This window comes from Rhineura floridana, chromosome 5 (genome assembly GCF_030035675.1).
Source record: "Rhineura floridana isolate rRhiFlo1 chromosome 5, rRhiFlo1.hap2, whole genome shotgun sequence".
In the NCBI taxonomy this organism is placed as follows: Eukaryota; Metazoa; Chordata; class Lepidosauria; order Squamata; family Rhineuridae; genus Rhineura; species Rhineura floridana.
The window spans coordinates 130682057-130694662 of NC_084484.1; the positions used below are offsets into that span (position 1 = coordinate 130682057).

General features: G+C 38.3%; 1 protein-coding gene across 8 annotated transcripts in view; it reads right to left on the reverse strand.

Moving 5' to 3' along the window:
- The window catches only part of EPHA3 (EPH receptor A3), a 345821-nt gene that overhangs the window by 213058 nt on the left and 120157 nt on the right, over positions 1–12606 (reverse strand). For all 8 annotated transcript variants that reach the window (XM_061628065.1, XM_061628063.1, XM_061628064.1 and 5 more), the window contains one exon: positions 10802–11462. In XM_061628065.1, the coding sequence (XP_061484049.1) occupies positions 10802–11462 (661 nt within the window). The remainder of the gene's footprint in view (positions 1–10801; positions 11463–12606) is intronic.

Here is a 12606-nt window from a genome sequence, read left to right on the forward strand (position 1 = left end):
ACCTGTGAAACATGGACCATCAATAAACACCACTCCCAACTTCTTGAAAGATTCCACCAATGCTGCTTCCTGAAATTCTACAAATTACTTGGGAAGATAGGCGTACTAATGTTAGTGTATTGGAAGAAGCAAAGACCACCAGTGTTGAAACAATGATCCTCCAACATCAACTTCACTGGACCGGCCATGTTGTTCGAATGCCTGATCACCATCTTCCAAAGCAGCTACTTTACTCCCAAATGTATTTTAAGATTTGTTTTTATGATATTTTAAAGTGTTTTTAGTGCCTTGTTTGCCGCCCTGGGCTCCTGCTGGGAGGAAGGGCGGGATACAAATTAATTAAATAAATAAATAAATAACTTAACAATGGAAAACAGAATAATGGTGGACAGCAAGAGAGGTTTAAAGATGTTCTCAATGCTAATCTAAAAAATGTAACATAAGCATCAAGAACTGGGAAGCCTTGGCCCATGAGTGTCCCAATTGGAGGTCGGCCATTATCAAAGGTGCTATGGACTTTGAATAAGCACGAGTACAGGACGAAAGGGACAAACAAGTTAAGTGGAAGGCACGTCAAGCAAATCCTCATCGTGACCATCTTCCATCTGGAAACCAATGTCCTCACTGTGGGAGGCTGTGTGGGTCCAGAATTGGCCTCCACAGTCACTTACGGACCCAGCGTTATTTTGGAAGACAATCTTACTCGGCCACAAGTGATCACCAATGAAAAAAATTGATGACATCTAGGTTATGTAAATGTATCTTCTGAGAAAAACAGTTTAACAGTTCATAACCACTGCTCATTCTTGTATTATTTGGGATATATATTTGTTGTTGTTGTTATGTGCCTCCAAGTTGACTACGACTTATGGCGATCCTATGAATAATATATATACATGATAAAAATTGAAGCTACTAACTTTAAAAACAAGTAAAAACTGAAACTTTAGTTTTTTATTTATTTATTTATTTATTGTATTTGTATACCGCCCCATAGCCGAAGCTCTCTGGGCGGTTTACAGCAACTAAAAACATCAAAAACAAATATACAAATTTAAAATACATCTTTTAAAACACAATTTAAAAAATTCAAAACAATTTAAAACACATGCTAAAATGCCTGGGAGAAGAGGAAGAGGTTTATAGCTAGATTATGGTTGTTTCTATAGTATTTCTTCTTTTTAAATCAAAAACGTGTAGAAACCAGATATAGAATTATTAAAAATCATAGCCTCCTATAAATTTCAAAACAATAATTGAAAAATCTTTATCAGACTGTCTATCATCTGATTTAACTCTGATCCTAAAATACTTATGCATATGTTATTTACTACTACCACCTTGATGAAATCAACAGGTCAAAAGATCAGAAGAACTGGCCATGATCCTTTCAGTTTTATATTTAAAAAACATTAATGTTAATAAACCCTACAGGGGCAGGGCAGATATAAATAAACAAATTGGCACTCTCATTAATATGTCATATAGCTTTTATCTATCTTTATTATGTTTCCATATATTTTGTGTCCTCACTGATGCCTGTATTTACTGAGGTGCTTTCCAGCAGCAGTTTAATCCATTTCCCTGACAGTTCCTCAATTTTTGCAATTTTTTTCATCTTTCACATGACGTAGAAGCCAGTTTCAGTAATCTAATGGAATGTAGTGGGAATTTAGCGCTTGTTTCCTTAATAAATTATTCTAGAAATATTCCATTTGCAAGCCCTAAAATCTGGTATATTGTTGAAGTTTTACAGTTTCTCACAATCATGCTACCGCCATTCATGTGACCATCTGAGGTGCAATATCCCAGCATACATTTTGCTTCCAACCTTTTTTTATTTTACCTCAAGAAAAATGTGCTGATATTCTAGTATAGGTGCAGGTAGTAGTTCACATACACAAACACACACAGCACAAAAATGTCAGAAGCAAAAGGAAGAGGTCCCATGGAGATGTGACGACATACAGTTGTGTAGTGAATTATGGGCGAAATGCAGGGCACATGTTATAATGGGTGAATGATGGAAACAAGTTGCTGTTTTATTTATTTATTTATTAAATTTATAACCCGCCCTTCCTCTCAGTAGGAGCCCTGGGCAGCAAACAAAAACATTAAAAACACTCTAAAACATCTTAAAAACAGACTTTAAAATATATTAAAACAAAACCTCTTAAAACATCTTTTTTAAAAGCTTTAAAAACACCCTAAAAAGCAATTCCAACACAGACTGGGATAGGTCTCTACTTAAAAAGCTTGTTGAAGAAGGAAGGTCTTCAGTAGGTGCCAAAAAGGTAACAGAGATAGCACCTGTCTAATATTTAAGGGGGGAGAATTCCAAAGGGTAGGTGCCACTACACTAAAGGTCCACTTCCTCTGTTACGTGGAACAGACCTCCTGATAAAATGTATCTGCAGGAGGCCCTCATCTGTAGAGCATAGTGATCGACTGGGTATATAAGGGATAAGAAATCTTTCAGGTATCTTGGTCCCAAGCTGCATAGGGCTTTGTACACCAAAACCAGAATCTTGAACATGGCCCAGTAGGTAATGGGCAGCCACTGCAACTCTTTCAGCAGCAGAATGACATGTTGTCAATACCCTGCCCCAGTGAGCAGTTGCACCACTGCAGCCTGGAGGTTACCAATGCATGGACAACAGTGGTCAGGCTATCCCAGTCCAGAAATGGCTGCAGCTGTCTTATCAGCCACAGCTAGTAAAAGGCACTCCTAGCCACTGAGGTCAGCCAGGTCTTGAGCGACAAAGATGGATCCAGGAGCACCTCCATACTATGAACCATTGCAGCAGTGTAAAAGACATTTAGCACAACATGGCAGTATATCAGTTCACAAGCCACAATTCCTGATTCTGCAATGTGAAAGGAATTTTAGAAATTGGGACAGAAGCACTACTATTATAATCCATAAAACTAATGCAATAAGCCCCATGTCTGAATGCAGCCTGGTTTGCACTTTCCTGTTCTTTTCTTTCCCCAACAAAACATGTTTGAGTAACCTAATGGTGCATGCAAGACAGTATTTATTTTCTTACATTTATATCCCACCTTCTTTCTGTCATGGATCTCAGGGCATGTTACATGTGGTTTCCGTGGCCTTCCATTCAGACACTGACCAGATGCTGACCAACATCAGCAAGGTGGTAGCCTCATGTACCTTCAGATCATACTCTGACCAGTAGTAGAAGCCTAACTGCCCAGCACAATGTCCATTCACACACCAATATGGAAAATTAGGTAGCTTATTCCAGTAACATCAGACTTTGATACACGTGAATCTCTCTAAAAGGTAACATGGAGGGTGTGTGTGTGTCATTTATTTATTTAATAAAATGTATATAACACTTGGTTGTGAGAAACCTCTAAGCAGTTTACAAAGAACCCTCTTATCTCACCATAAGAGATCTGCCCGATTTACATTACCCCATGTGGAATACAAAAGATTGGTCAGAATTACACTTGCTAAAAATGTGTATACTTCAGAAATGGACAATCTATGGCCTTTCAGATATTGTTGGACTCCAACTCCTATCACCCTGGCCATCATCAGGACAACACATGTTCTCCATTCCAGATGTACTTCCAAATGGATAGAACTGTCCAGATTATTTTATCCAGATACTAGAGCCCTCACAGTGTTTAGAAAAATAATCTGAAGTAAGAAAACAGCAACAGAATGATCAGGCCTAAGGATAAAACTAATGTTTAATTTTAATCATCTAAGCCATGATATTGTATTTTCCTACAAATAAGGTTTTTGTTTTTGTTTTAAACTGACTATCATATTATTTCAGATTTCAAACCTGAAACCTGGTTGGCCACTGTGAGAACAGGATGCTGGACTAGATGGGCCACTGGCCTGATCCAGCAGGCTCTTCTTATGTTCTTATGTTCTTAAACCAAAAGTTACAATACTATGTAGAAATGGAAGTGAGATTTCCATAACCTAACTGATAAAACTTCACAGATATTTAGCTTTATCTCCTTAACTGACCTATTTCAATTGGTCCAATGTTTTTATTTATTTAAAATGTTTACTTCCTGCCTTTTAGCTCTGAAAAGAACCCTTATGGCAGCTTGTTGCTTGTTTTATTATTGCAAAAAGTTCCAACTGACAATAATACATAAGACATAGCCTCTCTCTCTCTTTTTTTTTTCTTTAGTGATAGGGCAGGGAATATTTGGAAAACAACAACAGCATGAATTCATTTCAAGAAGGAAGGGAACCTCAACTTGCACACAGGAATCAACAAATATTGTTTTGTTATTCTAAAGCACATGAAAATCTCTACTGTACAAATTAACTCTGAATCCTGGCAAATTGGAGGTGCTGTGAATGGGCGGTTCCAGAGTCTAGATAATTGGTCAATGACCTGCTTTGGATGGGGTTCTATTTCCCCTGAAGGAGCAGGTTTTAGTCTGGGGGTGCTCCTGGATTCATCTCTGCCACTAGAGGTCCAGGTGACATCAGGGACTAGGAGTGTCCTTTATCAGCTACAGTCATTTCTGACCACTGTAGCACATGTGCTGTTAACCTCCAGATTGGATTACTGCAGTGCACGTTGGCTGAGACTGCTCTTGAGGCTAACCCAGAAGCTGCAGCTAGTGTAAAATGTGGCAGCTTGAGTGATCGCTTGGGTGGAATATTGCCATCATATTACACCACTGCTGAAATAATTGTGGCTGCTAATTAGCTACCAGGCTATGTTCAAAGTTCTGGTATTAGCGTGCAAATCCCTATACAGATTGCCTCATATTCTATATATGATCACTGTGTTCTGTAGGAGAGGACATTCTGCAGATACCATCCCATCAGATCTATTCCACACAATGTCTGAATTAGTGCAGCAGCTCCTACTATTTGGAACTCCCTTCCATTGCATATTGATTGTCTTTTTAGCACCTGCTAAAAACATTCTTCTTTAAACAAGCCTTCTAAAATCTTTATCTCTGTTAGTATCTGTTTTGGATTTGAAATAGTTTTATGTATGTGTCATTGCTTTAAACTGTTTTTAGAATTTTTAATTGTTTTAATATATGCAGTTTTAACTGTTTTTATTTATTTTAACCATTTTGTATCTATTATATTGCAAATCGCTTTGGGATGCTCCATGGAAAGTGATTCATAAATGAAAATGAAGGTAACAACAACAGTAGTAGTTATGATGCTGATGAAGCTTGGGAACCCTGAAAAATATGATCTTCCCAGCACAATTCCCTCTTCAGGTAATACAAATGCAGGAGTGAATTTCATTTGTTGGCAGATTGAAATAGGATCAAAGCACATTATCAAAACAACTTCTCCATATTAGCAATTATACATTTTCATTGTGTACACTGTGCAGTGTTTATTTGAAGTTCTGATTATCAAGACATCCCATATGTCTCCCATAGTTCTTTGGTACCAGGAAGTTATCACTAATTATTTAGAATATGTGCCTTTTAGGGAACATGTGCCCTGTTTGGTAACATGATTGTTTTCATCTTGAACCCATAGGAGTATTATTGTTATTGTTATTGTTGTTATTATTATTATTAATTTAATTTGTATCCCACCCTTCCTCCCAGCAGGAGCCCAGGGCGGCAAACAAGGCACTAAAAACACTTTAAAACATCATAAAAACAAATCTTAAAATACATTAAGACAAAACAGTGTTAAAAACATTTTTAAACCTTTTTTTAAAAGGGTTAAAAACATTATTAAAAGACATATTAAGCAATTCTGACACAGACACAGACTGGGATAGCTCTCCTCTTAAAAGGCTTGTTGAAAGAGGAAAGTCTTCAAAAGGCGCCGAAAATATAGCAGAGATGGGCGCCCGCCTAATATTCAAAGGGAGGGCATTCCACAGGGGAGGTGCCGCCACGCTAAAGGTCCATTTCCTATATTGTGCAGAACGAGCCTCCTGATAAGATGGTAGACTAGAAGTCTTTCTGTCTCTCTCACATACAAATATAATGCTATCTCAGTTTAGTCAACTTGGTAGACAAATGTTCGTTATTCACTCTGACCTTTAAAACCAATCAGATAAACAGGCATTTGAGGAGAAGAGGCTTTTGACTAAATGGTCAAACACATTGAAATGCATTACTGTATACTAAATATAGTTAATAATAAATTCAACTATGTTGAATTGAATAATAAGTTCAACTATATTTAATCTTCCAAGCTTTATAGCTAGTTATCTGTTGTCATATCTTCACTGCTTAAGACAACTTGGATACATGTAACATTTTCTGAAACATATTCTAAAATTATCAGTCATGGATATTTTCTGGCTGATAATTTTAGAATATGTTTCAGAAAATATTAAGTGTATCCAAGTTGTTTTAAGCAGTGAAGACATAGCAACAAGTAACAAGCTACAAAGCTTGGAAGATTTTCACAAGAGGCGAGATTGAACCCTGCCCAGCTATGAAGTGGCATAGAACACTAAATATTTTTAAAAGGGGAATGATCAGGCTGCTTATTACAAAACATTGTGAAACATAAATATATGAGATTGTAAAATAGTGCAATGGCATGGGGGGATTGGCTTTCAGGAAGTTAATAATAGCTTGGACAAAATTGTCCCCCAAAACATATCTTCATCTCCATCTGTTATTTGTATTCAAAATTAAATTGTAATTAATAAATATTGGGAAAGGGGAAGAAATCCACATATTTTTAAACTGTAAAACAATATTGATGTCGCTATAGAATCAACTGAACAGCTGAGCAAACACATCAAAATTAAAAATTATATGGGTTAATATCCTAAGTTTGTGTTATGCCACTCTTTCAAATCTAATTTTAAGGTTTGTCCATTACCCACACTTAGGACTAATCACAATGCCTAATTCTTAAAAAGGATTAAGAAAGTCAACTTCATTGTGCTATTAAACTGATCATATGAAACCCTATTTTCCTCACTGATTCCCCCCCCACACACACACATTCTATGGGAATTTTCTTATGACTTGTTCTAATGTTACTTGATTTATATTAGAAAATTTGTGGTGCAATCCTTATAACGATGGTGTTAGAAAATTAGAATTTGATAAATACTGCTGTGGAAAAAAGAAAAGATACTCAAAAACACACGCTAAGGTTCCCTTCCTTCACAAAGAAGAGAGATATGAATATGTTAATAAATAAATACACCTGATATCAATGTTTTCTTCTGTCCATGCTTCTCATGGACTATCTGGCCTACACAACAATATTGTCTCAGGACAAATTTTTGATCATTAAATGAAATGACTGCATGCCCATTTCTTGCCTGCTCAGCATAAAGAAATACTATTTTAATAATCTCTCAACTTGGGGTGGGGACAGCATAGGAGCAACCATGCTGAGCCACCGCTGGCCCGTCAAAAAGTATGTGAAAAACTTAACTTGGTTCTAAGCCTTCCGATTCCTGCTGTGTTACTGACGTCAACAGCAGGGAGGGGATTGGGTTACCAACTGCTTTTAAAGTGCCACTTAAATCACACCCTGGTGAAAATATTTGACAAATTTGGGTCTTGATAAAAGCTGTCAGGACAGCAGGACATAGTATGTAAAACCAGAGCAGACCAGAACGTCCTGTCACTTTTGTTAATGGCCTGCTCATACAAAGCTCTCTTGATGAACAAATGGAATGGAAATCAAAAAAGCAGGCCAGCTCCCTTGGATGCCAAGACTTGATTGCAGGATCAGAGTCTGTTCTTATATTTTACATTCATGGACACAAGTAATCTCTTGCTGACTGAAGTCAGCAGGCATTGCTGATATAAGCAGTGTCTGAAAACAGGGTTCATTCAACGATATAAACATTTAGTAATACATATGTTTGTCCTCAAACGTCATGCTGACACTTTTAACAGATTAATGTTTGAGCAATAACTTTAGGCCTTGCTAAGTTTGTTCCACACAACCCCCAATGCCAAAAGAATTAATGTTGAGCCTTGAGTACACTTCTTTTTACACAGATGCTCAGAAATTCAGATATGGAGACGGCTTTAATTTTAATCCTCTGAAAAAGAAATAACATTTTTGCTGAAATCTGGAATATCTTAAATTGTGCATCTTTGATCACATCCACACCATACATGCATATATGTGCATACATACATACATATAAAGTACATTTAAAACATATTGCTTCCCCTAAAGAATCCTGGGAACTGTAGTTTACCCCTCGCATAGCTACAATTCACAGCACTCTTAACTACAGTTCCCAGTATTCTTTGAGGGAAACCATGCACATTAAATGTGCTTTAAATCCAGTTTCTGACAGTGGAAAAAGAAAACCCTAAAAACATATATAAGTTTATGGAACTACATTCTTGAATCCCATCCCTATATTACAATCGTTTTAGTATTTAACTAGGAATAAATGAAAACATAGATTTATGTAGGCTCTTTTTAAAAAAAGGTAAACCCAAGTAATTTGTCTGCCCCCTTTTCCTTTTCTCTCAACACTATTTTTGTTAAAACAGTTTTGACCAATAACCAGATGGACCTCACTCTGACTTGTGAGGAGAGGGCAGCACCAATCTAATCAGAGAGACAAACTAGGCACCCATTTGGTGTGCCAAAGTTCCACACGTGGCTGACTCAGCAATTGTCATGACCTTGGGATCAGGCTTCCTTCTTCAGGGAGTGAGCCCAGGAATTTAGAGCAGGACAGGGAATTGGCCACAGGGCCAGCTCCAGAAGCAATCTATCAACTGGAAGCGCTTTTGTAAGAAATGTCCATAGTATAAGTACCTCTCTGGCCTGAGGATGTTGGGTTGTCCTCCTCTAACTCAGAGAACTCCAGCTCAGAAACCTTTATGCTCCTCTGCTCTGTCACAGTCAATGACTGTTAAAGCTGGCTGGATCCCTTTAAATAAAAGACTCTTCTTGGTGAAAGAGGAGCTGCTGCGGAAGCAACATATGACTTCTGCTCTCATGAAGTCACCAGCCTGAGCCCTGCATGGAGCTGTCTAGGATACTCTCGCCTCTGCTGAGGCCAGTGCTCACAACAGAACAACTATCCATATGTTCTAGCAGATAAAATCAAGAACCTTGATCTCAATTAGCTGCCAGAATATCAACAAAGAGGAGGAGTAAAATAAGTGGCAGATTAAAAGGGAAAGGACCAGAGCTTGGTGGCAGATCACATAAGCTTTGCAGGAAGAAACTTGCCTAAAACCCTGGAGAGCTAATTCCAATCAATACCAAGCTAGATGGACCAATGATCTGACGGTGTAAAGCAGCTTTCTATGTTCCTAAAAATGAAATGAGAAGCTTACATCATGGTCAGTTTTTGTTCATTTAATTTCCTGCCCCCAAATGCCTACTGCCACTGGTCTGACAGATCAACTGCGTTGAGCCCTGTGACTTTGGAAAACCCAAATCTAGCAGCCTCTTTTTATCCATGCTGTCTCTTTTTGTTTTATTCACAGTTGTCCTTTCATGCTTTGGAAAAATACAACACAGAAGCACATCACCTGTCCCAAGGTCCTTTGCTGCCATAGGGGAAGATTAATTTGGTGAGCTGATGAGACCAAGGAGAGAAGAAGCCGTAACAAAAGAACATAAGTACAGCCTGTTGGATCAGGCCAATGGCCCATCTAGTCCAGCATCCTGTTCTCACAGTGGACAACCAGTTGCTCATGGGAAGCCCCCAAGCAGGATCTGAGTGCAAGAGCACTCTCCCTTCCTGCGGTTTCCAGAAACTGGTATTCAGAAGCATACTGCCTACAATTACAGAGGCAGAACACAGTTATGACTAGCAGCCATTGACAGCCTTATCCTCCACAAATTTGTCTAATCCTCTTTTAAAGCCATCCAAGTTGGTGGCCATCACTGCCTTTTGTGTGAACAAATTCCACAGTTAAACTATGTGCTGTGTGAAGAAGCACATCTGTCCTGAAGCTTCCAACATTCATTAGGAGTCACAACATAATTAATGAGTGCTCTATGCTCAAAAAGACATTGAGCTTCTAAAGCCAATTATAGGAAGAAGCACTCCATCTCGTACTAGGAAAGTATTCTTTCAGATTTTCTGGCTTCTGTGCACATATATCAAGAATATGAGGATTTCAACTGAAACAGATTGCAAGTATATCACATTAGAGATTAAAATGCTCTGTTCCTAAATGATAGGGATTCAACCCTGTCCCTCCATGCATAGTCCACAGGTGGGTATAACTCATGGCCCTTTGCCTCTCTTAAAAGGATCAAGTGATCTTGTACTCCAGGCATCAGCCACTGAAACAAAGTGTACATTTACACAGCATGATGTTGCTTGAAAAGAAGAATTCCCCAGATCCTTGAAATCTAGGATACACTTTACAAAATGAAGACAACAACAAATTATGATACCATGGCTGGGATCCTATTAGACCCTAGCAGAAATATCTTCTGCTAACACAAGGGGGTGTCTCCAACGTCTGCCATCTCCCAGAACCATTTGCAGCTACTTGTGCTGCTCTATAAGCCTTTCTGAAGAGCCCCTCAGGTGTCTCTGGAGAGTTTTTTGGCAGTGCATGAGGCTGCAGCAGATGGCGGGAGGGTAAGCCCCATTGTACAAAATCCACTCACAGATCCACTCACAGTCTAAATATCAAGCATTCAGAGTAGTCTACAAAATGTAAACTAAAAACAGAAAGTACCACTGTAAGAAATAAAGAAAATGTTGTTTTGTATATTAAATATAGGAGTTATGCTAAAATAAGAATTTTCTATTTAATCTTACTTGCCCAAGCACTTTATAAAGCAAAGTAACTCAATTAACCAACAATGAATATGTAGAAACTATTAAACAGACATTACCTTGGCAAGAATAGCCCCTTTCTTCATAGCCAGCATTACACAAGCACTTCCCAATGGGAACTAGCCATTCTCCTTCTGTACTGCAGTACATCTTGGGTGGGTCTTCCTCTTTGGAATGATTAACACAAGAACCTCTCACTTCCACCAACGACTGGGAATCCATAGGTACTGTGTCTGGAAACATGGCCAGGTTCTTTACAGTGAAAGGGCACTTTTTGAAGTATACTCGCACTGACACTAAGGCAACACATGCACCCACATCTTGAAAAGCCAAGTAAAATCCTTTCCTGCTAATAGGTCCCACTTCACGAACCTCTGTGTTGAGTTTAAGAATTCGATCCCCAAGATCCATCTGAGTGAAGCTCTCATCGGCAGCAATGGTATCAATCTTTGTAAACTGATGTTCCCTAAACTTGACAGAATGGTCATCATCAGACTCCATATAATACAGGTTAAAAGTCTCCTTGCAAGTGCCCAGAACTAGTGGGATGCTGTTACAGTCCCTCAGGGTAAACTTGAGCTCCACATAGATTTTCTGAGCTGAGTTACGGGGTATCCAGTTTGTCCTCAACCAATTGTTCTGACTGTGGTCCATGACGTTGCAAACCTGGTACGTTCTGATTGGAGTATAGTTCTCATCAACACCACTTATTTCTTCCCACTGCAAACATAAATAAAATGATAGTCACTGTGAAATTGTCTATAAGAGCAACGTAAACAGACCAAATAATATACCAAGCAAAGATCCAATATCTCTTTTATAGGTTAACAGTCGGAGAAAAGACTTACAGCCAATGTACATTTTTACAACTCTCTTCGTATTGTCTCACATCACTGCAAAATGTAAATAGTGGCTTGTAGGTTGGCAATTCCCCCCCCCAAAAAAACCCCTAACATGACAGCAATAACATGTGTTGAAATAAGCATGCCAAAGAGAAGACTAGGATGATGCTCCATGATAGCTCCATGATAGGGCAGGTAATGTTTTTGGTAGGAGAGTATTGTTATCTACCTGCATACCAAAGTGGTACAGTCTACTTTTTCTTAACATCTAGACTGCTCCTTAGTAAATATGCACTTAGGCTTCGTAATTTAATTATAGGACTTCAGACACCAGCAACTTGTAATGAGTTTATACCACTGTGCATAATATTACTAGACAAAGCACAGAGGGATGATCAGGTTAGCTGGTTGCAGGAGGAAAAAAAGAGAGCCCTGTGACACCTTGAAATTATACAGACATGAGAGTGGCTTCATATTATAAACAGCATGGATTTTTTGCATACTGCAATGTTAAATTGAAATACCCCATGCCATTCCGATGTTTCTCATTGGCTCATTTCAAAACAAAACCTTACAAACCCTATAGTCTTGAACTCAGAAATGCTTGCTTAACAACCCTCTGCATTTTCATGGCGATACACAAAGCAGTCAGAGAGAATCAAGAGTTCAAAGTGTAAAACAAGGGAAAAAATCCAGAACTTTTTTCTGTCAGTAGTCATAATTTGTTGAAATTAATTAAAAATCAGCCATTTTCAGAGTACCTGTAATCCTATTACTGACCTTGCCCTATACTCTGACTTTCATCTTCAGCAGTTTAAAAGTTTTAAAATGCCTGGCTGATTTTTAATTAATTTAACAAATTTAACATTGAAGTCTATTATAATGTTGGGCATGTTCTAAGAACCAACTGTCAGTGTTCTAAAAGCCAGACTCACAGCTGTTTGGCTTGGCTAATCAGGTGGCAACACCCATGCCAGACCATTATTTCACTTTAGACAGTCATGGCTTCCCCCAAAGAATCC